At 42.7% G+C, this 27174-nt stretch overlaps 3 protein-coding genes across 3 annotated transcripts; 2 read left to right on the top strand and 1 right to left on the bottom strand.

The window, feature by feature from the left end:
• The first annotated feature begins 6688 nt into the window (after window positions 1-6688).
• p4hb (prolyl 4-hydroxylase, beta polypeptide) lies at window positions 6689-21732 on the top strand. The gene is made up of 11 exons (XM_047578782.1): window positions 6689-7035; window positions 9010-9216; window positions 11489-11622; window positions 11772-11909; window positions 14114-14218; window positions 14324-14449; window positions 15267-15467; window positions 15578-15698; window positions 16601-16782; window positions 18191-18298; window positions 19820-21732. The coding sequence occupies exons 1-11, from the start codon at window positions 6897-6899 to the stop codon at window positions 19889-19891; spliced, it is 1533 nt and encodes a 510-aa protein (XP_047434738.1). The 5' UTR covers window positions 6689-6896; the 3' UTR covers window positions 19892-21732.
• A 986-nt stretch (window positions 21733-22718) lies between these two features.
• ppp1r27b (protein phosphatase 1, regulatory subunit 27b) lies at window positions 22719-24820 on the top strand. The gene is made up of 3 exons (XM_047575852.1): window positions 22719-23073; window positions 23173-23323; window positions 24056-24820. The coding sequence occupies exons 1-3, from the start codon at window positions 22845-22847 to the stop codon at window positions 24177-24179; spliced, it is 504 nt and encodes a 167-aa protein (XP_047431808.1). The 5' UTR covers window positions 22719-22844; the 3' UTR covers window positions 24180-24820.
• Window positions 24821-24881: 61 nt separating this feature from the next.
• Window positions 24882-26779, bottom strand: anapc11 (APC11 anaphase promoting complex subunit 11 homolog (yeast)). Its single transcript, XM_047575865.1, has 3 exons — window positions 26609-26779; window positions 26384-26501; window positions 24882-25155 (listed from the first exon to the last, which is right to left on the bottom strand). Exons 2-3 carry the CDS (start codon window positions 26490-26492, stop codon window positions 25010-25012), a joined length of 255 nt encoding a protein of 84 aa, XP_047431821.1. The 5' UTR covers window positions 26493-26501; window positions 26609-26779; the 3' UTR covers window positions 24882-25009.
• Window positions 26780-27174: the final 395 nt, after the last annotated feature.

Here is a 27174-nt window from a genome sequence, read left to right as displayed (position 1 = left end):
GCCCCCGGGGGTCTGTGCTGTGGCTGTTGCCATGGCAACGTTTTTTTTTTTTTTTTCCCTTAAGCTTTTTGAATAAATGTATCCGCCGCTCCGCTCTGCTCTCTGCCTCCATCCATATTAAAAGCCCATTAATCTTTTATTGCCTGACTTCATCCACACGGACAAAAGCAAGAGGTCACTTCGGCGAATTCATTCAGCTCGTTACGTGAACTTCCTGCTCGTTTATATAAACAATTACACGTCCTTTCAATCCACAGCCCTCCGGTTCAGAGAGCTCAGAAGCTGCTGTCGCCCATCTCTACCTGACAAAAAAAATAAATATATATATATAAAAGGCCTCAGAGCTGATGATTAGTGTCGCAGAGAGCTGCATTCTCTATTCGTGGAATTATAACACTTAATAAAGAACCTCCTCTGCTCTTATCAGCAGCACTGCACAGTGGTGACAGTGGTGACAGTGGTGAACATTTACAGCAGCACCGAACTTAATACTGAATCTTCATTTGACGTAGATGTTTTGTTTTAAATGCCACAATCATTGAGGGTTGTATACTACACACTGTACAACAAAAAATAGGCTGAAACTAGAGGCTTTGTGAAGGTGTTTCATCCAGAGTTGGGGTTTAAATAATGAACAGATGGTGATTGGAGGAATCTACTTTGATTGATGTTGATTTAATTCCCCAATGCATTAATGTCCAAACTGAGACTCTCGGGATGTGAATGGAGTGAGACCTTTTGGAGAGAAGGGTTTACTTCCTTTACTCATGCTTCAAACCACTTGTCTTCTCTGGCTAAAACGTGGACACTGATGTCTTCAAAGGAGTGTCCCCTGAAGCACTGGTGATCTCGCTTTTTATGAATGGGTGGATTTTTCCCCCCAATGTACAAGTGTAAACTGCAAGTTTTGTCTAGGAGTGTTACCAGGCTCTCTGATACATAACAGATGACGGTGTCCCATTTAAATCGTAACTCCCCACCAGTCTCTATAAACTATCAAAGCTACTTGAACAAAACACCTTCAAGAAACTTCAGAAATCCAGTTGCCCTCGTTTTTACCTTTAGTTTTTTTTTTTTTTGGATAGTCCATGACCTGAATGGTTGACGAGAACCTTCACAGACACTTTACTCCACAACTAAGATCAAAACTAAAGGATTCGGATCTCTGTGCAACTTTTAACAAGGTGAAAACTTAACAGAAACTCCCGCAGTTTTCACAAATAAACTAATTTTCCTTTGATCTTCTTTGATTTCCTGCAATCGCCCCGTCTCTGCGTCTGGCAAACTGCTGGAAATCGACCTGTCTGGTCGCATTAAAAGTTAGACAAACAAAAAAAAAAAAAAAAGTAGCACGGGCAATATTTGCTCTTAAAAAACGCCCTTGATAAAATAAACAGATAGGCTTTTCCTCACACCAGCGCCCTAATTGTTTCGTAGCTCAAGGCGTGTACAAGGTGTGTAGGATTGCAGAGTGGAAATGACATGGAAGTTACATGCAGTGTGAGGTGTCTGGTGACTAACACTCTGTTAACTTTGTATCACGTATTCACGTATCTGCCACTTCGCACTATTGTGACGTGTGGTTTCTCTGTGCTAGGCTACAGGATGTGGCCACAGCCGAAGTGTAAAAGTGGCAAACTGTCAAACTGCTCCAGCCAGTTCAGTCACAGAGCTCGCCGCTTTAAATGACTGCTGTCACGACACGTTCCTGACGTGTATGATTTATATTTGACAAGCACAGGGAGGCCCCCTTTGTCTACGCGAGGAACACAATGTTAAGCTCTGTTAGAGACGTGTTCTCCTCTGTGAAATATTAGCAGCATTTATTCAAAATAAAAGTAAAATGACCCATAAACCTCCTTTGATTACTGCAGCCATATCCCATCACATTTCATGCTAACTCACAAAGTCGGACATGCAGGGGCAGATTATGGGGGCTATGGATGAATACTAATATGATTTGAACGTCGCCGGTTCAGTCAGAAAAGCTTGTTGCCAGGAAACCGAACCAGCTTTTGATCCCATGTCCCACTTTGCAGCCGAGCATGAAATCTGACCGAAGACTTGCATCTAAAACTTTTTAAATCGCTGTAGGCAAGAAGAGTCATCGTTAAAAGAAAGAAAGGTGAGACTTTATTGTTGTTATATTAGAACAAACACGGAGCAGCCAAAACATTATGACCGCTGATGTTGTGAACGTTGAGCATCTTGTGATAATTCAGTGTTCTGCTGGGAGACTTTTGGACGTGTCACATCCAAAAAACATTTAAAAAGGCAACTTACGTACCACCCACCTAGACCAGACCAGACACCCCCCACCCCATAGCAATGACACTCCTTGATGGCAGCAGCCACCAACCACACAAATGGTTTAGAAAAAACATGAAAAAACAGCACAAGGTGTTGATCTAAGCTCTAAATTCACTAGAACCCAAACCGATCCAGTATCTGTGGGATGCAGTGGAACAAGTCTGATCCACAGAGGCCCCTCCCCTCAACCAACAGGACCCAAAGGCTCCTCCCCAACTAACAACATCCTGGTACCAGACACCATAGGACGCCCTCAGAAGGTCCCTGTCCATTCACTGATGAGTCACAACTGTTTTGGAGGCACAAGGGAGACCTACACAATATTAAGAAGGTCATAATATTTACCTTATTGATAAATTAAAACAAGATGTCCTCCAGTGAAGACAGAGGGCAGCCTGAGATCCTGCTTTAAAGCTGCTGCCAACTGGTTTGATGTATGATTCGAAACAGAGAAGATAAAGCGCCAGAAACTGGAGATGGACACAGCTTCTCTCATGCCAGGTCTCTCATCCAAGCACATAACTCACATAAACCATTCTGCTGCTGCAGGGTTTTTGATAGAAGACGGCTGATAGTGCATTACCGTAGTATTAGTTGTGTATATGTTATCAGTTATATTGATTATTATTAGCTCATGTGTGTTATTGAGTAGATTTAAGGATGGGTTGATTGTAAGTTTGTTGGAAAATTAAGAACTTATACATTTATTCTTAAACCAAAAAAAAAATCAGTGGCAGCACAGAGTCCTTTGTCATGTGAACAGATATTGTTTCAACATCTGTCAGATTTAATAAAGTCTTTATTGAATTTGACTCCTGTTTTTCCTCCAGGAAGAAATTCTTGCCTGACTCACCTCAGGCTGGAGACGCGCATTTAAATGTTCTTCTAGGCTTCAGGCTTCAGTCTCTCTGCTGCAGGAGTATGATTTTTAATGTACTGTAAAATAGTGGATAACTTCTCTTTGCCATTTAAAAAGTGTTTGCTTTAATAACAATATCAGAGACATATGATTCTTAATGAAGAAATCAGTAACTTAAGACTTTCAGGAAGAGCTGTTTGCATTTTTTCCCCATCTTTCTACTCTTGAAAGGCTAAACTGAGGCACCTTGTCTTATGTTACAAAGCTGCGAGTTAGATAAATCAGATAAATGAGAGAAGTCATTTTCCTGGATGTATTTCTGACTTGCATGTTGACATAAATTCTAAACTCAAGGATATGACATGCATCAGTGACGTCTGGCAAACATCATGCTCCATATTTGCAATATAAACTTAATAAAAGGTCAAAACCTGATGTGTCCCGTCAGTGAAGAAACCAAAGAGTCTTTCAAGGTGATTAAATCGAGTGGATGCAAGTCTCTGCCATCTACTCGTGATGTACGTGTGTTATAAAGGATGAAGCTTTAATGCTGCATTATGGGTGGTGTACACTAGGATTTGGCAAGTGAAAGCAGAAGTATTTACCCTCATCGAGTCAGCGTTTAGTGGACACACCACTGGCCAGGTCTCTGTTAAGCTGCATGCCTCGACAATATTGCTCTTTGCAAAACTACTCAAGCTCCAGATGTTGAGTCTCAGGCATGAACAGCACTTTTAAAATCCAGCTACAAATTCTCTATAGGCTTTGACTCGGCCGCTCCAGGACATTCCAGGCCTCGGTGTCTTTAAACCACATATGTGTGGGTAGATTGCGCCTCTTCAGGTCATTGTCTGTGCTGGAAAATAAATCTTCTCCCGAGTCATAGTTCTCTTGCAGACTGACTCAGATTTTCCAGGAGTTCCTTGTATTTCGCTGCATTCGTTTTAAAACCTCCGCCTTCATCTTCCAGAGCCTGCTGCTGAGAAGCATCCCCACAGTGTGATGCTGCCACCACCATGCTTCCCAGTGGCGATGTGTCGTGTTCGGTGTGTGACCAAAAAAACAGAAGCACCAAAATACTTTCTTCCAATTTGGAGCCTCACAAAACTTTGTCTAGTGAAAAAAAACTGAGCAAGAGGTGACGAATTGTTCTACAGCTGATAGTGACTATCTAAGCTAGAGTCTCGATTAGGTTTCAAATGTCGTTGCGATGATGTGGTGACGGACTCTGGACTCTGATAACTAGATCTATCTCTCTACGTAGCTAGATAAATCCTACATGTTGTAGTCTACATACATATTTAACTGGGCAATTCTGGTATTATTTCTTTATTCTCTATGTTTAAATCTGTTTTAACCCACAAAATGAAAACAAGAAGCCATTTAACCGTACACATTTATCGTTCCCTCTACACTGACTGACGGTTATTTTCATTTGGTGGTTGTAGCCAAATTAGCTGGACCTTTCCCCGCAGTAGTAGAGGACTGTTCCTGCTCAGCTGCTTCTCCTCAACCCATGAATACACAATGATACAACATGATCACATGTTCACTCTATGCAGGTTTGTTCTACAACCTTCTATAACCTCAATACTTCCTCTTAGAATCCGCAATGGTTGGATTTTCCAAGTCAACCTTTAATTTTTGACACATTTTTTTTTCTCCAAGTAAAACAAGAAGTGGTGAGGTCACAGTAAAATTAGATTAAACTCAAAAACCAGCTGCAGAAGGGGAAAATCCTATCAATTAATCAGTGCCGCTAACAAATAAAAAGCCTTCCCTGAAAGAGTCGACTTACCCAAATAACCAATAACCTTCCAGCACCCTCACTGGTCTTGGTTTTATTTGCTCAGGATTCATACGAACACCATTTCCGACGGATATATCGTATTTATAGGGTATTTCTGGGAATTATTTATCCATGCACATTTTAGAAAAATGTTCCCTATTTTTCTTTCTTAGGTGAGCAACATGACATGTTATTACTCATTCAGACTTTGCTCCGCTCTCTTTGCAATCACAAAAAACACCCAGTTTCCACACCCCCCCACTTGCACTGTGTTGCATCAGTTACATTTAGAGTCAGAGAAATGCTGTAAATGCTTCGGTTACATCAGAATTTACGTGTTTCGTGCACAAGTCGTTTGATTAAACTAGCTAAAAATAATGAACTGTGATTAAAAGAATATTTAGATATTAAGTATGTTGTGTTAAAGGGGACACAGTTCCCTCTCCGGTGCTCCAGGGATGCACGTATCGATCCAGTAATATTGATACTTCCAATTTAGATGTGTTTTTTTAGAGTTTATCTTCACATTAACATATCGATACCAAGTCTGCTTTCTATTATTAATACTTTTATGACACCGAATCTGTAATCGGTTCTAAAAAAGTAAAAAACGTGAGAGACAGAGGGAGTGCAGGGATGTGCCCCCACACTTGAGACAGACCTCAGTGATGGAAGCTTAAATTTAGAGAGCAGACAACGTCCAGGTATATAGTGAAAATACATCACAGTGCCCATCACAGGCATATAAACGTCGCATGTAAACACGCTGCTGTTTCTTAACAAAAACATGTAAATGATAAATGATAGAGAATGTAGAATGTGGCCAAGATCTAATCCCAAGACCCTGAAGACTCTGTCTGGTCCACAAACAGAAGTCTGATATTTAGCTCATTTAATTCTTATACAGAGGTATAAAATACATTTCTCATAATTACATTCATAAATGTTCACTGTAAAAGTTATCATATAAAGTTTTTATACAAACAAGTAGACGATATCGGTATTGGTGTATGGATATTATCCTTGGTGTGACTTGGTATGGGATCGAAAAGGAAAAATATTGGTATTGCACATCCTTACAGTGCAGTCGGGTCCTTTAAAATCACCTATAAATGCTTCCCTGCCAAAGATTATATGCAGAAATTTACAAGACAAAAGGACACAAACTGCTCTTTTTGTAATTTTTGACCCAGAAACATTGCATTGTGACGCTGTACTCGCACCAAAAGATTCTGGGTGAGCTTCAGCAGATTTATCACTGATCATCTCTGTAAAGATTCTTGTTTAAATTAGGAAAATATAATTATAAGACGGAAGGAAAATGTTATTTCCTAATAAGCTTGCTCTTACTTTTGGCAAAATATTTTATTCACAAAAATAATTTCAGCAATAATAATAATAATAATAAACCTGCTTTGTTGTTTATTGGATAAGATATTTTGTTATTTATATTTTAAACAATGTACCTACGGCTTGTTTCCTCTTGTGTTTTCTGTTATTATTGTTGTTTTTGTATTGTTCTTTTTAACATATATTTTTTTTTATTTAAAAAACAAAACGTAAACAAAATATACACTGGTATAAATCTAAAATTTTTAAAAAATAAAAAAAATAAAAAAACAAAAACCACAGGGAGGGGAGCGCCCAGTTTCACTTCCAGGTGCACGTCGCCGCGGTCCAGTCACATTTCAACACGAACTGCTTACAGCCTCATAAAGGCGCATGCGCACTACGGCTGACCCCTCCGGTTTCTGCGTGCACTGCCACGTTAGTAGCGGTAGACACAAAATACCAGCTACTCTCCCAGCCTTCAACAGGGTAAAGAAAAAAAGACCAGGCACTGAAACCAATTTTTCGGTTTAAAAAAAAAACCCGCAACTTAAAACCGTATCTGCAGCTCTCGTCTCTCTGTCCGAAAAGAACAATCCAACGGCAACTATGCTGAAGTTTTTGCTATTCTGCACCCTGGCCGTGGCTAGCAGGGCTGAGATCGCCGAGGAAGAAGACGTCCTGGTGCTGAAGAAAAGTAACTTCGAGGAGGCTCTCCAGGCTCACCCCAACATCCTGGTTGAATTCTGTAAGTATGGCTGGATATCTCGGTACGGTTACACACTAGCTGCGCGGCTAAGCTAGCTAAAATAAACCAAGCCCGGCTAGCTTTAAACTTTGACACTTGTGACAAGTTCACGCACCGATGGCGGACTCGGTTTTTTTACAATCCTGCATGAATCAGTTCTACCGAGACAATGCACCGTAGTCTATAAATTGTTTAAATAGCGAGGAAAACGTGTATTGCACTGAGTTAATCTTGGGATTGGTTAAATTTGATCAGCTAATACCAATTATGAACGGACTCTGATGGGGGGGAAACTTGAACGCAGCTTGTTTTACTGTGTTAATTTTAATGCAACGTCTCTTTAGCCCCATTGCTATTTTTTTGTTTGTGAGTGTGTAGGGGGGAAAACTGGTGTTACTTGAACGCAACTTGTTTTATGCACAAAGCAACGTCTCTTTAGCTTTATTTATTATTTATTCCGTCCAACTGGTGTTGTAACTTCAACACATCGTGTTTTTTTTTTATCACAATTGAACGCCTCTTTCGCCTAATTATCGTTTTATTTTTAGGGGTCGTGGTGTTGCAACCTGGACACAACTTTGTTTGACTGTCCTACATTTAATGCAACGTCTCTTTAGCCTCATTTCCTCATTAGGTTTTTTTTTTCATGTGACTCATATGTAACTTGAATGCAACTTGTTTTTGTTGCTAATCTCGATGCTTAATTAAACTCGACCTATGCTTCACATGTAATTGTGATTTAAACGGCGTGTGCATCAACGCTAATCATCTTTTGTGTAGTGTTTTGTGCTATTCACGCTGAAAGTTAAGGTTTCGATTGTTAAGTTTCGATTGCTTCTTACTGTACTTTCATCCTGTAACTTTCAATTTCCATGCAACGCAGACAAAAAAAAAACAAAAACATGTTTGGTTAAATGTTATTTTTAATAGCTTGTTTTAATAGTTAGCCACCTTTTTCCGTAGCCTGCAGGCCCATCCCGCTTCACTTTGTGTCAGATTGTTGAAGTTAGGAGGAGGCTGTCCCACTAATCTCGGGATGGGGAGGGAGGGCGACACGGACTGTGTTTGCTCACGTACTCCTCAGCTGGGCGGGATCACGGCTGTGGATGTGGAGCTAGGTTGACGTGTACTTTACAAAAGTCCATCCGTGTGTGTGCACACAAGGAAGTTTTGTTTCTTTTGTTGGAAGTGAAGGTGATGCAATGTGGGTCATTGTGTTTGACGTGTAATTGTGTGATTAGCGGATTATCCGCGTGGAAGACTTCTGGGACACTATGTCTTACAAATGGACATGTTGGACAACTGCAGAAATGAAATGATTCTGCATTTTTTTTGCGGCACTCATATTTTATTGCTTTTTTATGTTTATTATATATATTTTTCATACTTTATGGTCAACTAATGCACATTAATAAAGCATTAAAAGAGGAAATAAATGCTCCAAATGTACATTAGAGGAATATTTAAGACTCATCAAGAGGAAGCAGACACGTATTCTTACTTTATGCAAATTTATTGCAATTAATATTGCATCACAGTAACAAATGCCAACCAGAATATTCTCCAAAATAACCTCCAAGGTGCCGCATGGTCAAATGCAAATGGGAAAAAAAAAAAAAAAAGCCTTTGAATCATCAGGCGGGGCTTTTAAGGTGCGTTTCTTGTTCAAAAGACCTTTTTTTTTTATTCGTTTCTTCTCAGTGAGGTTTGTTTCTGCTTTCCATCCGCAGCATTTATGCTACGTAGCGTCCTGATTTCCTAAAAACCGTGGAGATTACTGAGATTAACATCAAAGGGAGCCTGAAAACAAGCGGTGTTAAAAAAAACGTGCATTAACTTTGACGGCCGTAGCACATTGTAATTTTCTCGGGTGCGCCCTCCTTCTACTTTATCCTGCTTCGTTATATATATATATATTCTCCGACATTGTGGACTCCCCGCTCATCAAGAACTATGCAAATCTCTACCCCACAGACGCCCCATGGTGCGGCCACTGCAAGGCCCTGGCTCCGGAGTACGCCAAGGCCGCCGGCATGCTGAAGGCCGAGGGCTCGGCCATCCGCCTGGGTAAAGTGGACGCCACGGAGGAGACCGAGCTGGCCCAGGAGTACGGTGTGCGGGGATACCCCACCATCAAGTTCTTCAAGGGCGGAGAGAAGGGGTCCCCCAAAGAGTACTCCGGTGAGTGAGTCCCGTCGGCGATGGTGTTGTTCTCTTAATTGAACCTCAAATTATTTAATTAGATAATCACATTTGAGATATTCGTATTCCCTTGGGATTTTTTGTCTCTCATTGTTTAATCTTAATAAAAGAGTTCTTTTCCCCAAAGTGATTTTGAGTAACTGCTGAGAAAATCCTGAATGAATCTGAAGCGCTGGTATTACCCAGGGACGTCATGTGATACTAATTCTGCTAAATTCAGCTTCCACTCACACACGCTACATGTCAGAGGTGACATTAAACCTTTTATAACACTAAACCATTAGACAGCTTTAGTTACTTTGCAGATTTGGGTTATTAATAGTTAAAATATGTAAATAACATGAGACTTCAGGAACTACCTGATGATAAACCACCTTTACCCACGTGCTGAACACATGAATGCATCAGTAAATAAAATCCTTCCAGGTTAGTGACGCCATCAAAAGAAAAGGCAGAAAAAATAAATGAAAATAAAACCAAACTTGCAGAGATGACGATTCAAATTGCGTTACGACCTCTGTATTTTGAAGAAATATGGTACATTTTTTACTTTACAAATTAGAGGATCATGATCAAAGATGACCTCTGTATAATTACTAGAAATTACTAAAGGGTCCCGGGTAGTAGAGCTATAGATGGCAGGAAGACCGGGGTCAAACAGCCAAAGCTGAATCACCCTCCTCATCCCTGTAATGTGATACAGCGCAGCAGCATGAGCGGCGAGTCGGCCAATCAGCTGTCGACAACGTGCATGAGCCAAAAAGTGGGTGTGGCCTTTCTCCTCCACACGTTTCACTCATGCTGACTCTGAGATATGTGCATTTCTTCACGTCGCCTCTCCTCTGCCGGCCAGGCTGCGTGTGCAGCGGGAGGGGAGAGCTTTTGTGGAAATGACTACTCTGACTTGAATTACGCTTCCAGAAACGCCTTTTATCCCCCACACACACACACAGACCTCAAAGCAGCGACACTGCTTCAACAGCGTGCGTTTCACGGCGTTGCATCACCGGTTCAGTCAAGACAGCCGGCTGTGGTTTTTTTTTAGGTCTAGTTTAAATGCAGCAGATTTACTCCAGAGAAAAGTAAACATCTTGTTAACAGCCGTGGCATCATGAGATTTATTTTAATATCATCTTTCATGTGATGATATAACGAGGTGCTCGGATTAGAAGGTGGAAACGGAGACGAGCCGTTGGCCGGAGGTTTCTGAAATTGCAGAACTTGCTCATGACTCGGTTTTAATTTATGAAGGGTGTCTCTGTGCTGCCACGTCTTCAGCTCGACTGCCTCGATGGCTGCGAAAAATTCGTTTAGATAAGTGCCATCTTCAGGCTCTGTAGTATTTTTAAGTTGGAGCTATATATATACACATATATATCCTATTATATCACCATCTGTCTGAGCCAAGATGGAGTTCAAATTCCATTCAAGTAGTAAAACATATTGAATAAGCAGCCGCTCCGAGAAGTTGCTTCCACCCACTTGGAGCGCAGCGTTGTTCTAATTCTATGTGGCTTCGTTTAATGAATACATGTACATAAATAAATGCAGCCATGCTAACTCTGCTAGCTCTGCTAGAGTCTGTGTGAAGCACAACAGATCAGGAACCAACAATCGGACTAAAGTCATTGTCGTAAATATTGATGCTGCCGCCTCGTTGGTTTTAAGTTGTTGAGATGCTCATGCACGTAGGTGGTTCAGTTTTTACAAATTATATTGGCTCTGTTAAAAGTCTGTTAGCTCTGTTAAAGTTAAAATTCCCAGACTTCTCTGTTAAAGTTACGAGTAGCGTTCCTGTCAGATGGTTCAAAGATATGGTTCAAATACCAGTGCTTATGTTAAGACTAAAATACAGACATATATTTATTTTTTTTTGTTAAATCTGAAATGCCCCCTTCCAGCTATGCTACAGGTCACTTCATTTTTGCAAAGTGTGCCTCCTGAAGCAGAGCCCTGCGCAAATTAGCAATCGACGTAAACCTTGCAAATCATCATATGCTGTCATTTATCAGCAGTGAGTCATGAAAGTTCACTCAAGCAATTACTTCCCACATGCCCTATGGTTTTCAAATTGAGGCCTATTGTGTCTCAGTCTGTCTGTGGTAACGTTGGACCTAACGTTTGACTTAAATACTAGAATATTCATCCTCTGAACCTTTGGTCTTTCAGTGATCTCCTTCCATCTGTGCAGGGTGAAGTTGTTGAGTCATTGTGTGTTTTTTTTTTTTTTTTTGTTTGTTTTGCTTTGCAGCTGGCAGGCAGGCGGACGACATCGTCAGCTGGCTGAAGAAGCGCACAGGTCCGGCCGTCACCACCCTGAGCAAGGTTACTGAGGCGGAGTCTCTGATCGCCGACAGCGAGGTGGCAGTCATCGGATTCTTCAAGGTGGGATTCTCATGTCACTGCAAAACCGTATTCTCGCCACCATCAAACTCTCCTTTATCTAAATCACTGTTAATGCATTTTGGCTCATTTAAAACTTGGATGCTGCTGTTTGTTAAGGATGGTTGTCGTGTGTGTGTGTGTGTGTGTAGGACACTAGCTCTGCTGACGCCAAAGCCTACGAAAAGGCGGCCGAAGCCGTCGATGATATTCCCTTCGCCGTGACCTCCGACGATGCCCTGTTCTCCAAGTACGAGGTGTCCAAGGACAGCGTCGTCCTTTTCAAGAAGGTGACTTTTAAGCTTATTTCCTCATACGTTTTGTTACGTCTTTATTTGTAAGCTGTGGGTGAACTGTGGCTTGATGATGATCCGGATCTATTGTAAATGGGATATTTGTGGCCGTACATCAGCCACAGACGTAATCGTTGGGGAGCAGCTCAGTAACTCGACGCTGTTGACCTCGGAGTATCCGCTCTCCGTTGCTAATCTTGGTCCGTCCGAGCTCCTCGAAGGTTTAAGATGTGTGTTTTCCTCGGGGCTTGTAGCTCGACCCGTCCAGAAGAGTTGAATTCACCGTGATGGATGAGAAATGGCTCTTTAGGTTCTGGTCGATGGTTCAACTAACCTCCTCAGACTGAGAGCAGACGGTGAACAAAAGGAAGATGAATTCTTCCCTTAAAAACCTTTTTATAGGCTTTTTTTCCCTCATTGAAATTTGCAGAAGTTGTATTGCGTCTCAGTTGTTGAGGTCAGATCAGTTGACTTCTTATCAGCGAAACAGTATCTCAGTACAACTGTGGATTTGTCCGTCTGGGTTAAGGTCCAAAGAGGGCGTCAATAAATAATAAATGATAAATAACCAACCATGTAATGTGAGGGAGTTTGATTTAAAATGTGTCTTTTATGATGCACTCATTTGCCTAAACATTACGTACACTAGTTAAAATATCCCAGTGGGAAAATCCCAGTCTATTTTTAGTTAAAATGATAAAAATAACATTTATAAAATTTGTAAATGAACATTTTTTTTTCTTGCATGACCTAGATCCGTTTTGCAGCTGTTTGTATGTTGACAGTTGAAGAGCTCTGCACAACATTAAGAAAAAAAAATGGCTTCTAGGCTATTTCTAAAATATTTAACTTTTATTTTAAAACGGTCAACTCTTACAAAAAAAACGTAAAGAGACTAAATGTATGTTTGCTTTTTTTGCGTAAAACACTTGGATCTGGACGGTTTTAACCCAATAAATAACCAGTTAAATATCATAAATAGTGGTGTATAACTTAACATTCACACTGTCGCAACAAATCCAGACCAGCTTTCTAAAAACTACACGATAGAAATCTCATTTTTGTGAAGTTCCTCAGGGCGCTCGCTACTTCAGGCACGTTTAGACATGTTCTTTATTGCTTGGTGTTTATCTACAGACACAATGAATCTAAAAAGAAAGAAAGAAATCAGGCTTGGCTACGAGTTCCATATGATCGTTGCCCTGATACCGATCGGGGACATTGCTGAAGTTAATGGCAACTGCAGGGATGACATAGCAAAACTAATACATGACAGGTGATCAGTGATAAAGAGAGTAGCTCATCTTCGGTTTCCATGGCTGGAAATGGCTGAAAATGCCTCAAGGTGAACGTCATTCGTTGGGAATTCTTTACATTTAAACCCAGGAAGTTGCACACTCGCTTAAAATGAAACTAAAGTATTAGAGACTCTACTCGCTCCATCAAAACAAAAGTTATTTGTATTTCTTTCATGCAGGCATTAGATGTTCTGTTTATTGATTCACCAGCTGCATGGAAGGTTTAACGCTAAAAATAAAAAATAAACGCTCTTTAATGAACTTGACATCAAGTGTAAAATATATAATGTTTGATTAAAAGATCAATTGGGGAAGTTTATTAGTTAACCTTCAGATTAATGTAGTAACTACGTGTGGAGGCATCAGTTGATTTGAAAAAGTAATTATTATTTGCAACCTCTAAACTTGACCCGAGCCACTTTCAGTGTAATTTTGGCTGTCATCTCCGTGGTGGGTGGCATTTCTTTCTGGCACATGCACGGACGGCTCAGACCGGCCATTGTCTGGCCCCTGATACACGTCGGTAACTTTACCCCGACACAAACACCGCCGACATGCGGGCGGCCGCTATGCAAACCCTCCGAAAGCAGAGGCTTCGTTTTAATAAACAGCCGGGGGGGTCTCTGACTTGTTTATTGCGACTGTGGGGTCGAGAGTTTAGTTTCAGTGTCCATAAGGCTGACGGTAAGACCCCCCCCCCATTGTGTGCCAGTAAAGGCTGCTTGGCACAGCCTTAGCGCCGCTATTCTTAACGCCCGGTAAAAGCATGTTTCATCTTCTCGGGGGGGGGGGGTTTTGAAGTGGTTTGTCTGGTAAAGCTATGTTTGGTGTTCGCAGGCAGACTAGACGTGACACAGACAGGTGTAGGTCGTATCTAAGCGTTTCCCTTTTTTCCTTTTCCAGTTCGATGAAGGTCGTAATACCTTCGATGGAGAGATGACTAAAGAAAAACTCCTGGCTTTTGTCAAGTCCAACCAGCTGCCTCTGGTCATCGAGTTCACGGAGCAGGTAACGACAAACATCAGCCTTTAACTGGTCCTTGCAACGATTCCCAACAACCAAGGACGAGCAATGTGTCCTACATGTCATGACTGTGTTTTTGTTTTCCCGCAGACGGCCCCTAAAATCTTCGGGGGAGACATCAAGTCCCACATCCTCATGTTCCTGCCCAAAGCCTCCTCAGACTTCCAGGACAAAATGGACCAGTTTAAAAAAGCTGCAGAGGGATTCAAGGGTCAGGTGGGTGACCTGTACGAGGCTCCAGCCTCTTTTCACCAGGAGGAACCTGGGCCACAGGCTGCACATTTTAAAGCCACGACTTAAATCAACCAATCCAACACGATTGCTATAATTTTGCCCCATTTTAAATGTGTGTATATATACAAATGCCTTGATAATAAATAGACTTAATTAGGGTTTTTATTGAGCTTGTCTGGCCCCGTTCTGACCTGTTCATCCTGGTCAATCTGATCCAGCGTGAAGTACAAGTGTGACCACACCCTGGATTTACTGAGCACACACCAAACTCATTAAACTCATTAAACTCCATCCCTTTGGTAGTTTAAACACACAGTGAGAATATTATTATTATTTTTTATTTTAAATGTGTGTGATTCTATCGTAAAAAATATGAAAAATCTGTTTGTGGTTCATTGATGTAGAAGGAGAGAGGGTATAGTTACGTATTTACTCAATAATTTCAGGCTTTTTATGACTATTTTCAAACCCACAGCACTGAATTTTCAACATGCATTAGACTTTCCAGGGTTTATATATATATATTTATATATTATTTATTTTTATATTATTAGTTCAGATTGCCCAGGTCTGATTGGAGCCGTATGACAGGAAGAGACACTGAGATACAGGCCTAATCTCGTCCCTAATCGCTTTTCAACTTGAAAAATATTTAGTTGCTTGATGCATGACTAGTTGTTCCAAAAGAAAAATACTTACCTGACCTTAAAACAAAACAAACAATAAAGCTTCAACTATTAAATGTGACCGGTGTGAACATTGTTAAATATTAACCGCGTCCCTCGTTCCCTCGTTCCAGATCCTGTTCATCTTCATCGACAGCGACATCGACGACAACCAGCGCATCCTGGAGTTCTTCGGCCTGAAGAAGGAGGAGTGTCCCGCCATCCGCCTCATCACCCTGGAGGACGAGATGACCAAGTACAAGCCGGAGAACAGCGCCATCACTGCAGAAAGCATAACCGAGTTCTGCACGCTGTTCACCGAGGGCAAACTGAAGGTGAGTGGCTGCGTTCAGGGTCGGCTCGTACGGTGACGACGACGGTTCTGCACATGACGACGATAAATGTATGATGACATTTTATTTATTTTATTTTTTTTCCCCCACAGCCCCACCTCATGAGCCAGGATATTCCCGACGACTGGGACAAAACCCCCGTCAAGGTTTTGGTCGGCAAAAACTTCGAGGAGGTTGCCTTCGATCCATCAAAGAATGTCTTCATTGAGTTCTGTAAGAGCTGCCTCCTTCTTCTCCTTCTCCTTTTTTTGTTTTTGGTTTGTTTGCTGCAGCGTTTCCTTCGACAGCCTGAAACCCCATCAGCGGTTTCTGGCTCCAACTGTTGGTTATTTTTGCAGTGGAGCTCGGGCGCGTTATGTGGCAGGTTTGGCCTCAAGCTTTCGGATCCTGAAACTCGAATCTTGACCTTGCTCACTGAACCCTTTTCAAATATCTCGGGGGCTGATTCTCGAGCCCACGCTCTGCGTTTTAATTCGCTGCCAGACACCGACCCTCAAAACGATCGTCTCTAGATATAGACGTGGGATTATTTTTAGTCGCCCTCATCCGGATTTGCACTATTTCTGGATAAATTTTCCGCCTCTGGCCGTTTAAATAAAGCCTCTGACCAGTCACGACCCGCGGGGGGGGGGATGCCTGTATTCCCCGACAGGTGAAGGGGAAGTTTCCTAGTCAGTCACAGGGCAGCGAGTCCACGACGCTGATGCTGCACGTGATCTGTACTGTACAGTAATTCACTCAGTGCACAAGGGCTTCATTTAATGAGCTACAGGGAAAGATGGCGTTTTCTTTCTGTTTCTTCTGTTTTTATAGTTTCAGAATCTGCTATATGCTTTATTCTGGACCAAAAAGTTCCACTTAAACACTTTTTTTTATTATTCAAAAGGGAAACGTGAAGATCTGCTATTAGCCTAGTAGCTAGTAGGGATGTCCCAGCCAAGCTCTATGTTTAGATCTTAAATAAACCAGATTTCCTCCTTCATAGAGACTTTTCTTACATTGTTTTCTCCTAGATCACATGTGAACCGTGCAACTGTGTCAAGTCCAATAAAAAGAGCTGTAAGTGCTAATTCTAAAAGTCTAAATTGCTGCTTTCTTTATGTGTAATACTCCAGATGCACCGTGGTGCGGACACTGCAAACAGCTGGCTCCCATCTGGGATAAACTGGGAGAGAAATACAAGGACAGCGGCGACATCATTGTGGCCAAGATGGACTCAACGGCCAACGAGATCGAGGCCGTCAAAGTCCACAGCTTCCCCACCCTAAAGTTCTTCCCTGCAGGAGACGAACGCAAGGTGAGCACCATCGCATCATTTCCTTTCAGCTAAAATCGCCCCTTTCTTAAAGGCAGGGTGGGTAGTTTTTTTTTTTTTTTTTTTGCATAAATAACAGTGTTATGAGAGAACTCTTGTCTTCTTCTGTGCCTCCTACATCCTGTAATTAAAGTTTTCCACCAAACGTCCAAAAACTGCTATAAAATGCAATAAATATTCTTAATTTTTTATTTTTTTTTTGCATAAATTTCTTAAACCACCTCAGCGTTGCATTGATTGCATTATTAGTTTTTGTATAGCATCAGATTTAATGTGGACAAAAATGTCCCGTTGACTTCCATTATAACTACATTTTCAGCCATGGCCCAATAAAATCATTCATTCTGCAATATTAGGGTTTCAGTTACAAGAAATATGGTCAAATCATAAGAGATTTATGCAGAAAAAAATGTTAATCTGTTGAGTTTTTATGGATGGACGTTTTTGTCCGCTACGGTTACAAGAGGGTGGTACATTTTTTGTCCACAGTGTTCTGTTGTCCCATTAGAATTTTATTTATTTATTTTAAGTTTAAAACTTTGTGCAGAGGCTTGGTTACAAAAAAAAAAGTGCCATATGCATTAACACAGCTAAAATAAAGAGGAAAATTTTGCCCAAATGGACAAAAAGTCCCTGAAGTTTGCCTGAGGGTTACAGGGTCTTTTTCATTTTGTCCGACATCTTCGGTAAACTTCCTTATTTGTTTTGACCCGGCGTCTCCTCCAGCCTCGATAATCATTTTGCTCGTTACGTGCCTCGGCAGTTGTGAGTCACAGTGATCTGGGTCCGGGTGGTTATTTGGATCCAGACTCATTATCACGGGAGCTTCGCTCGTATCATTAGTGCCTCTTGATTTAGGAGCGTGAACCACGTGCAGAAACCGGAGCCTTGTGAGTTTCTGCACAATTGTGTGTTCTTACAGATTCCTGCTTGATGATTTCACTTTGAGAAGCTTTAGTCTAGTCTGTTGACTCCTTCACAACAGCATCTTAAATAGGTGGTGTGTGTATAACGGGGTCCTGGCTTAGTAAATCTGCAGATTAGCCTGTGACCCTACTTAGTGAAGCATAAGAGAAAACCAAGGAGGTGGCTGAGAAAGGACGGGGAGGTAAAAATAAATTTAGCAGCTGTCCCATCATTGTCATTTTCACGTGTGGACTTATTTTAGTTCTGATCTCTGTGCCTTTTATTTGATTTTGTTGTGTTACGGGCTCTTGGATCAGCTCCGATGAGCATAGTGGCACCAGCTGTGAAGATGGACGCGCCAAAGTTTAACTGGCTGCGTTTTAAATGTCAGACAGGTGTCAGGAGCTCCGTGATATTCAAGTGAGGGAGCGCGGCTGCACGTTTATTATCGCATCCGTTTAATCAATAACGTGTCGTCAAACAGGTGATCGACTACAACGGCGAGAGAACGCTCGAAGGCTTCACCAAGTTCCTGGAGAGCGGCGGCAAGGAGGGCGGCGCCCCCGCAGGAGACGATGACGATGACATGGGGGTGAGATCAATATGTCTTCCTGTCCTTGTGTTCTTTTCAAACATCGTCCGTCTCTGTCCACGTATCATTCAAAATCAAAGTACACATCTGACCGAGTACAGTCCAGACACCTGGATGTGTTTTATCGAGGAAGCACGTGATGGGTAACGTGTGAGGACTCATTTATCCCAGAATGCATTTCACAGGCGTCGTCAAAGAGCTGTGCAGCTTCAGAATGATAATCCATACGATTCTGTCTAGTTAAATGGTCCATATGTTGACGAGAAGCAGAACTGTAGATTCATGAGACGGGAAGATGCAGCAACACACACACACACACTCGACTCAGGTTCAGTTCATGTGTATATTTGTTTTCTATTGAAAACTTACTGCATAAATGATGCTGTTGTTCACACACAGCTACAACAATAATTTAGATTCTTATGTGTGAACATCAAGTTTTTCTAAAGCTGTTTCATGAAGTATTAGTATTTAAGCACGTTAAAGTTGTGTTACACAACAAAACTTTTCTTGTGCACACACAGTTTTTTGCAGTAAAAGGTTTTATGGGACATGAAACCCACTAAAGAGCTACTGTAGGAAATCAAGAGCAGTTTGTCTCTGTAAAGTATTTAGTTGTTTGACATACAACGTGCATATTACATATAGACTGGCCTTATGTACGTCTTTTTAGTTCAGATCTTCAGGGTTAATTTTAGGATCCGTTGTTTATACTGGTGACATTTCACCAACGCTTCCAATTTATTTTTTCAATCGTGGATGTAGGAGCTGGAGTCATGTGTTTGATCAGTCGCACAAAGCTGCATAACTTGTGATAATTTCGTCTTCAGATCCGGCAGTGAGAACTCAAAAAAAAAAACAACCGATACTTCTGTTTTTTTGAGTTTCTCCTAAAGCAACAGTTGCATCTCGGTTCTTGCTGAATCTGTGTCTCCACGTGAGCACATCGCCGTCACATTTGATCAAATAGGTTCATCACACCTGCTCTCATGAGGGTTTTTAGGCTGGAACCGATTTGCTTTCGAAGTTTTTTCTTGCATAGCTGAACAAAATATGCAACATATAACTACCTGTGTGCTTTAACGTGGGGCATCATCCCGTCCACCAAAACATTTACGCTCCATCATCGCCACCTCACACTATTCTCAGCTGTCTAACCCTCTAACGCCTCAGCAGCTGTTGCTGTAGCTGTTTACTGGGCTTTGCCTGGAGATGTGGGGCTCCACATTAAAGCTGCACGTGCGGCAGCGTGGCCAACATTAGCTCCTTCCCATGTCTAACTTTAGACACAGCCATAGTTTTCAGCTATTTAAAACCCAACACGTCATCTATACGACGAGATCCCATTTAGGTCTAACGATTATTGTAGAACCATTAAACTTATGATCCTTTTGTATTCAGACATAATTTCTTTAACTGTAATTGAGTGAACGTGACCTGCAGCAGATGAATCGATAAAAGGGCAACGTTAAAGGTGCACGTTTGGGATCTTAATCTCTAAAACCCTCTTCTGCTCTTCAGGATATGGACGACGTGCACACGGACTCGGACGGCGAGGACGAAGGCGACGACGAGAAGCACGATGAGTTGTAGGCGCCGGCAGAGGAGTGAAAAGAAGAGAGAGAGAGAGAGGAGACGAGTCCCACCCCAACCAACCCTTCCAACCAGTCACCATCACCACCTTCACTTCCTTCCTCGTGGACCTTCCCTGTCCTGTGAACATTAATAATTCCCCTTTAACAGCCTCTCAGTCAGTCAGTAAGCCGGCCTGATAGCCAGTCAGTCAGTCCATCAGTGGCGTGGCAGGGCATTTTTTTATTTTTATTTTTTTTTTTGTGCCAGCCACATCTTCAAGCTCGTAACCTCTGGCCAGACTGGTCATGTCCCACCTCCGGGGGGGGGGGAGGGAGGAGGAGGAGGAGGAGGAGGGGGGGACTCTATGGAACAGTGCACCACCTCTGTTGGAGGCCTCAACGCCTTGTCTCTTGTCTACAAAGCTCCACATCAGCTTTTTTGCCTTGTATCTTTCAAACCAAATGTCAACGGCATCGAGATCCAGTTTTCAAAATGTTTTTTTTTTTTTTTTTTTTTTTAATTTCCCAGAAGAGTTTGCCCCCCCCCCCTCCTGTTTAAAAGCAGCAGCCTATGAGCTGAATGAGTGTTGTTACCTGTATTTGTAGGTGAGGTGTGTGTGTGTGGGTGGAGGGTGGAGGGGGGGGGGGCTCCTAAAGTGTTTCTCCCTCCCTAAAGTTGTTTTGTAAGGACTGATCTCTCAGGGGACAAGGGGGCCATCCATCCGGTAGATGTGTTTTATTTGTCCAAAAAAAAAAAAAGAACCTCCCCCCCCCCAATAAGAGCTTGTAGTGCAAAGGGCCGTCCCCCCCCCGTCTGTAGCTGAGACCAATTGTTTTCTTTCGTTTGTTGTGGGGAGGGGGGGGCAGTTTACTTTACATTTCTTCATTCCCAAATATTTCGGTTCCGTCTCCTCGTTTCAGAACGGCTACTGACTATTTTCTAAAAGGAACAAAGGTTAACTTTTCTGATGAAAATCCTGTTTTATTTAAATGCGTTGAGGGTTTTTTTTTTCATATATTTTTTTTTTTGTTTTTTTTTAATTTAGGACATTTTTAATGACGTACCATCGTGCCCAGCTGGCTGTCGCCGGTCGGCCCTGTTGGGGCAGAGTTGGCCCCTCGGACGCACGCTCTCAGACCTGGAGACGTTTTTTTTTTTTTTTTTTTTTTTTTTTGGAGCCGGCTCTGATAGGACGCACTGCATTTATGCCTAGTCAGAGATTTCATTGTGGTTACTAAAGCAGACAGAGATTGGTACGGTTTTTACTGGTCGGGTCGGTCTGAGAGAAGTGTCCGTCATATCTGAAGAGGGGGAGGGAACAGTGTCACAGCTCCATCCCTCACCCGACCTGTACCTCCGGACGTTCCCCATTTCTGCTCCATCCGGCTCCTCGTTGCCACAGTGGTGACTGTGTGTGGATGAATTAATGTGCGACGTGTTGAATGGTTAGTTTCTGGTCATCCATGAGCAGAGGAGTGAATGCACAGTGTGTGTCTGTGTGCGTCTGTGTGTGTGTTTGCAGGCAGCGAGGGCCGGCTGAGCAGAGCGAGGTGATGTGTTTGTCAGCCGAACATCGGTGGGTGTGGGGGGGGGGGGGGAAACCTAACAAAGCATTCCATCATATCCAAATTGATGTGGAGAGAAAAAAAACAAGGAAAAAAAAAAAAACGTGAAATGGTGGCCAATAAACAACGAAAACAAAAAAAAAGTATTAAATGTGTCTTTTGTTTTGTTTTGACTAACTTTATGCCGTTATACTGAATTAACCCTCGTTTATTTATATCGGTATATACCAGGAAACAGCCCTGTAAGTTTAAAATAATATTAAAAAATAATAATAAAATCAATGGATAAATTGAGATTTACTCGTCACATTTGTTCCTGCTCACACATCATCCACCTCATAAAAAAACAGCAGCACCCTGTGTGTGTGTGTGTGTGTCTAAAATTAATTCATTGCACATGTGACCGTTTCCTGACTTTCAGTGAAGTGCTTTATCATTTGTCAACAGTGACTTATCTTTACAAACATTTGACGTGACCTATCCAGAAAGTCCTGTTTGTCGACTCCTCTTCCAATAACAGGTGACTCTGTACAATAATGTGATTTTTGTTTTAGTCTCTTATAAAAAGCTTTAATTAGTTCATTCAATCTAATTGTAATTCATCAAAAAATAGGAAAAAAATATGAATTTTCTTCACATCTTGTTATTTTAGAAACGTTTCAGGCGGTAAAGATAAAATGCTAAAGTATAATGATGTATCATATAGTACAGTTATGATACAGAGTCACATTCTCGCCTCATGTAATCGTTTTTAAAAATAAAATTATTAGTAATGAGTCTGAAAGTGGCTTGTTCAAAAACAGCTCTGAAAGTAAAACCATTCAGTTTACGGTCATTCGCTCATTCAGAATGATGCAACCTGTTGAATTTGGGAATGATCGTGTCCCACACGGCGTCTCGCGTGCTGATTCAGACGATTCCTGACTGTTTGTGTCAGTGCAGTTGGTGGTCAACAGCGTACGCATGGCACCCACACAGCAGTAAAACCCACTCCTATCCTGCCTGGTGTTTACTCGAAGCTTCCAGCCCCCTTACCCCCACCCCCTGGTCTCAGCTGGCGGGATGTCACCACTAACTTTAAGTGGGGTGAGGGTGTGACAACAGAGGCAGAGGTTACTGGCTGTCACGTCTGGAGATATGAGCCATCTTGTGACAGGTCAGTGGGTGGATCCCGGTCGGAGGGGAGGGGGGGGCGCTCATCTTCCAAATCTCACCGCTCTGAGGTGTTGGGTCCTAAAATAGCCAGAGGGGGAGTATAAAGGGACCTGCAGAGCGGCTGGAGCGGCAGAGCAACATCTCCACTGGACGGCAACAAGAGAGCCACACCAAAGAGGACCGAAAGAAGTCGATCGCTGCTGAATTTTGAAAAGCTTCTGCAAGAGCTGCAAGGAAAGCAGAGCACCAGGATGAAGTACTACCAGTGCCCCGTGTCCCAGACCATGGGAATCAAAGCTTACAGCCAGGACTGTGGCGTCCCGGTCCCCTGCAAGGGCTCGTCTTCCCTGAAGCCGATGCGGAGCGTCCACTTCCCCAACGACGTCGTCTTCCAGGACTGCGTGCGACAGGGCGAGCTGGAGAGGATCGGGTGTTTCATGCGGGCCAGAAGAGTCAGCCTTGACACCATCTACCACTCCGGTGAGAGGAAAACGTGAACGGTGGATCTGTCGGGCAGACTTTTCTGATTCTGTTTTTTTTAGTCGAGGTTGCTCACTGACTCTCTCTCTCTCTGCGCAGGCATGGCAGCCATCCACGAGGCCGTCCTGTCCGGGAACCTGGAGTGCGTGAAGCTGCTCGTCCAGTACGGGGCGGACATCCACCAGAGGGACGAGGAGGGGTGGACGCCGCTGCACATGGCCTGCAGCGACGGCTTCCCGCACATCGCACGGTGAGCCTCTTTTCCCGCGCAAGCAAAAAAACGCACTGAGCCGAGGGGTTTCAGCTTTGAGTTTAGTTCCTCAAAACCAGTCGAGCTTTAAAACGCTTCACTTTTAGAGAAACATTTTACTGCTTGTAAGGAGAATGCAATCAGAGCATATAGCCTGGAAGCCAGAACAACTCCAAATTTTTAGCTGCAACCTTGGGAACTGATTATGCTCCTGCAGCAGAGCCCAAAGTTTGTCTCTTCCATTTTCTGAGGTTTGTTGTTCTGTTAAAATATCAGTCATCTGACTTATTTACTGTTGTCAGAACTGACAGAGATGACGAATGATGTTCAAAGAAAAACTCAGGAGCTCCTGTAACTTTAACTGACAAAGGCCTAAAGAAGATTATTCACTTGGGATTTAAAAGTTTGCCAGTGGAGCCCAAAGTCCAGTGGTGGAAAGTTTTTTCCGCTGCGAACTTATTATACTCTGGTGAAACGCCCCGAAATAAAATCTGGTTTGCTACCAGCCTCACATTCTGACAAGAATCGAGTCTGGCTGCACCAGGTCACTCAGCTGATGTTACATGTTCGCTCTGTGCCAGCACATACCATCACACACACACACACAGCTTTCCACAGATGTAAGAGAATCTGGACGGTCTTCTACATTCTTGCACCCCCCTCTGACCTTCCCCGACACTGAGGCATTTAAGTTTTTACTGAGCGGGGGGTCTGTCCTGTGTTTCCCACTAGCTACCTCCTCTCGCTGGGAGCCGACTACAACCTGGAGAACGACAGCGGGGAGAAGCCGGCCGACCTCATCGAGCCCGACAACAAGGAGCTGCTGGAGCTGTTCGGGCTGGCTGTGAACGACTGAGGCCGCCTGGGCCCCCCGAAAGCCTCAAAACTCCCCCCTGGAAGCTGACGCACGGTCGTCGTCCGACTGCTCTGTAGGAACGAGCAGCGAAAGGCCACCATCGAACCAGATGGTGATTTTTAAGGATGTGCGGTGTGAGGAAGGCTGGCAGAGCCGGGTGACTGCCCTCTGAGCTGAGTGAATGTTGATGAACTGCATCCTGTCAGGATTTAAGCCCTTTTATACCACGGAGAACTGCGCTAGTAGTTAGCTTTTCTTTAGCTTTAAGTGAGTGGCATTCTGAATGATGTGAAACCATTGACTTGTTGGTTGATGACTAGCCTGTCGCAGCCAGACTCAGAAGACACCAGTCTGCCTCCGACAAGCTACAGCACGTTTGGATTTCATTGTACGGTTTGTTGTAAACCAGTTCAGCTCCCAATAGAGAGACAATAGACCAACATGTTCACACGAAGCTTTTGCACCCACTGGTTTGCTACAAATAATGTAGGTGAACGATGGTGAACCGTGAACAGACTTGTTTTCTGCCTTGTTGATATCTTGTTTTGTGTCTTCTTGCCTGTTTATCACTTTAACTGTACTCATTTGTTTTTTTTAAGTGAATTTTTCTACTATTTTTTTAAATAAAGTTCATAACTTTTTCTGCCTTTGCCTCAATTTAATCGATGTAAAAAGCAAGAGTCACACAGTGCACACTGAGTATTTTTTTTTGTATTATTATTATTATTCATTTAATCACACGGTCAGAATCCGCATTAGAATCGCAGAGGTACAAAAACAGGTATTTACAGCTGATAGAAAAGAGAACAGGCATCTGAATGCACGCAGCTTCACTCTTTAAACTTCCACTCCTGGCGACACATGGGGCACTGCTGCTGGACCTGCTGGGAGTTCAGCCACTTCAGGATGCAGTGCATGTGGAAACAGTGGGAGCACTGACCCCAGACCAGCGGGCAGTCGTCCCCGGGCACTTTGCCTGCAAAACAAGTCTGACATTTACAAATTGCGCTGAGAGTCGGGCAGCGCAGAGAACAGACCCCGTCACTGTTTGTAAACAATGTGATGTTTTTTTTTTTTGTGGGGCGGGGTTAATTGGATGCAACACATCTCAAACGCTATAGCTTGTAAAAGGTGGTTAGCAAATTTCAATGGACTGTTTTTAGCATGAATGGACGAGGAAACGCATATTTTAGAGAACATACAAATACACTCACTTCCCCTGAGACCGAGAGTGATATTTTAAAATGAATGAAGAAGTAAGTGGAGCCACTGTGGAGGGTAAGGTAGCAAATGCAACTGCTGCTTAACCACACCTGAAACAGCAACTAATGTTAATGCAGTACCTAGCGGTTAGCATTAACATGTAACAAAAATCCCCCAAAATAATGATTAACATAAGGTAATTTCAGTCACAATTTAGTCTAACCCAGGCGTGTCAAAGTCATTTTAGTTCAGGGGCCACATTTAGCCAAATTTGATCTCAATGGGGCCGGACCAGTAACACAATAGCTTGTTAACTGGTAAATAACGACAACTCCAAATGTTTCCCTTTGCTTTAGTGCAGAAAAGTACAGCTACATGTGATGAACAACTGTGAATTTCTCAAGAAGTGCACGGTGCAAGTGCAATTTCTTATTTTATCAAATATTTTCAGCTGATATCTTCAGTGTAATTTTTGCAAATTCATCCCACGGGCCAGATTGGACCCTCTGGCGGGCCGGTTTTGGCCCCCGGGCCTTATGTTTGACACCTCTGGTCTAACCCGTAACGTTTTCCAGGCTGAAACTGGTGACGCAAATTAATCTGAACTGATTTGAAGTGTGCACGTTGTTGATTGTCTCACTACAGTCCTTTCTTCGACTCACCAAAGCCAAACCAAAGCTGGCAATGGCTGGTAAGTGATAAAACTTCAAGTTAGTGTTTTTGATTTTTCAGTTTTGGTCCCAAAAAAATACAGCAAGGCGACATTTTCTTGGTTATAAGTGACAGTGTCCGCCTCCAGTTTCCCTCTGTTTTTGCCTCCAGCCAACACTGTGACGCCACAATGACGTAGGCAGTGAAAAGGTCCAGGACCAGTGACAAAACAGCGTATTAATTTTAATATGCATCCTCATGATGTTGACGTGTGTTGCTGAAAAAAAAAACAGCTCACTCATTACAAACGTAGGACACATGTTTAAGAGCATATGAAGCTGCTCACTCACAGTCAGGACAGCAGCCATTGAAGGGCATCCTGCAGATCCCACAGTTTTCATCATTGGCCACCCACAACCAGGAGGCCACTCCGCTCCACTGCCGGATCTTCACCTTCATCCTCGGGCTCTGATGGAGGGAGAAAGAGAGGAAGAGCTCTCAGCTAGTACCAGAGCTAATAGTTTCACACACGCGCGTCCTCTGAGGTAAATATTCACCAGCGTTTTCCGACTCACCGCTCAGAGTCCGACGTCTGCTTCGGATATCAAAAAGAAAAACGAGTTAAGAGTGTGTGTGTTTTTTTTTTTTAACGGTGAAATCATCTTAAGGCCATTTTAAAGTTGCGGCTAATATTTGAGTTATCCGGAAGTTAATGGACTTCTTCTACGGTTGATATTCCGGTAGATTGTTCTCTGAGATGGGAAATGCTGCCCCCCACAGTCAAAGTTCAGTAAACACACGTAATTTGTCGAGTGTTTTATTTTTCCTTTTTGCTCCACGACGCATATCGGATTCTGCAATTGCTAGTTCATTTTAATTTAAGATGTATTTCAGATTAATGTTGTAAATTACTTTTTTGTGCTTGACTTTCTCAATCACAGCTAGTGGCTGGAGTCTGCTTTGACCTGTGGTCCTTCTAAGCCAAATATATTTAGCTTACAGGCAGTATTAGTCTTTTACATTTCGGCTTTAACATCAGCACCTACCAAAAGCTAAACAACAGTACAACAGCTCCGATCTAATCTGTGGGGAGTAGTTGATTGAAACCTGCAATTTTAGTTTGCCAGAAGAAAAAAGTATG

The sequence above is a fragment of the Mugil cephalus genome, chromosome 2, assembly GCF_022458985.1.
Source record: "Mugil cephalus isolate CIBA_MC_2020 chromosome 2, CIBA_Mcephalus_1.1, whole genome shotgun sequence".
NCBI classification, from domain to species: Eukaryota; Metazoa; Chordata; class Actinopteri; order Mugiliformes; family Mugilidae; genus Mugil; species Mugil cephalus.
Note: the sequence above shows the minus strand (reverse complement) of the source record. Positions and strands in the feature narration are given on the sequence as shown.

Coding starts and splice junctions, on each gene's coding strand:
- p4hb (XM_047578782.1), top strand. CDS start 6,897: ATGCTGAAGTTTTTGCTATTCTGCACCCTGGCCGTGGCTAGCAGGGCT. Junction 14,450..15,266: donor CAGAGGGATTCAAGGGTCAG/GTGGGTGACCTG, acceptor CCCTCGTTCCAG/ATCCTGTTCATCTTCATCGA. Junction 18,299..19,819: donor ACGATGACGATGACATGGGG/GTGAGATCAATA, acceptor TCTGCTCTTCAG/GATATGGACGACGTGCACAC.
- ppp1r27b (XM_047575852.1), top strand. CDS start 22,845: ATGAAGTACTACCAGTGCCCCGTGTCCCAGACCATGGGAATCAAAGCT. Junction 23,074..23,172: donor TGACACCATCTACCACTCCG/GTGAGAGGAAAA, acceptor CTCTCTGCGCAG/GCATGGCAGCCATCCACGAG. Junction 23,324..24,055: donor GGCTTCCCGCACATCGCACG/GTGAGCCTCTTT, acceptor GTTTCCCACTAG/CTACCTCCTCTCGCTGGGAG.
- anapc11 (XM_047575865.1), bottom strand. CDS start 26,492: ATGAAGGTGAAGATCCGGCAGTGGAGCGGAGTGGCCTCCTGGTTGTGG. Junction 25,156..26,383: donor CAATGGCTGCTGTCCTGACT/GTGAGTGAGCAG, acceptor CTTGTTTTGCAG/GCAAAGTGCCCGGGGACGAC.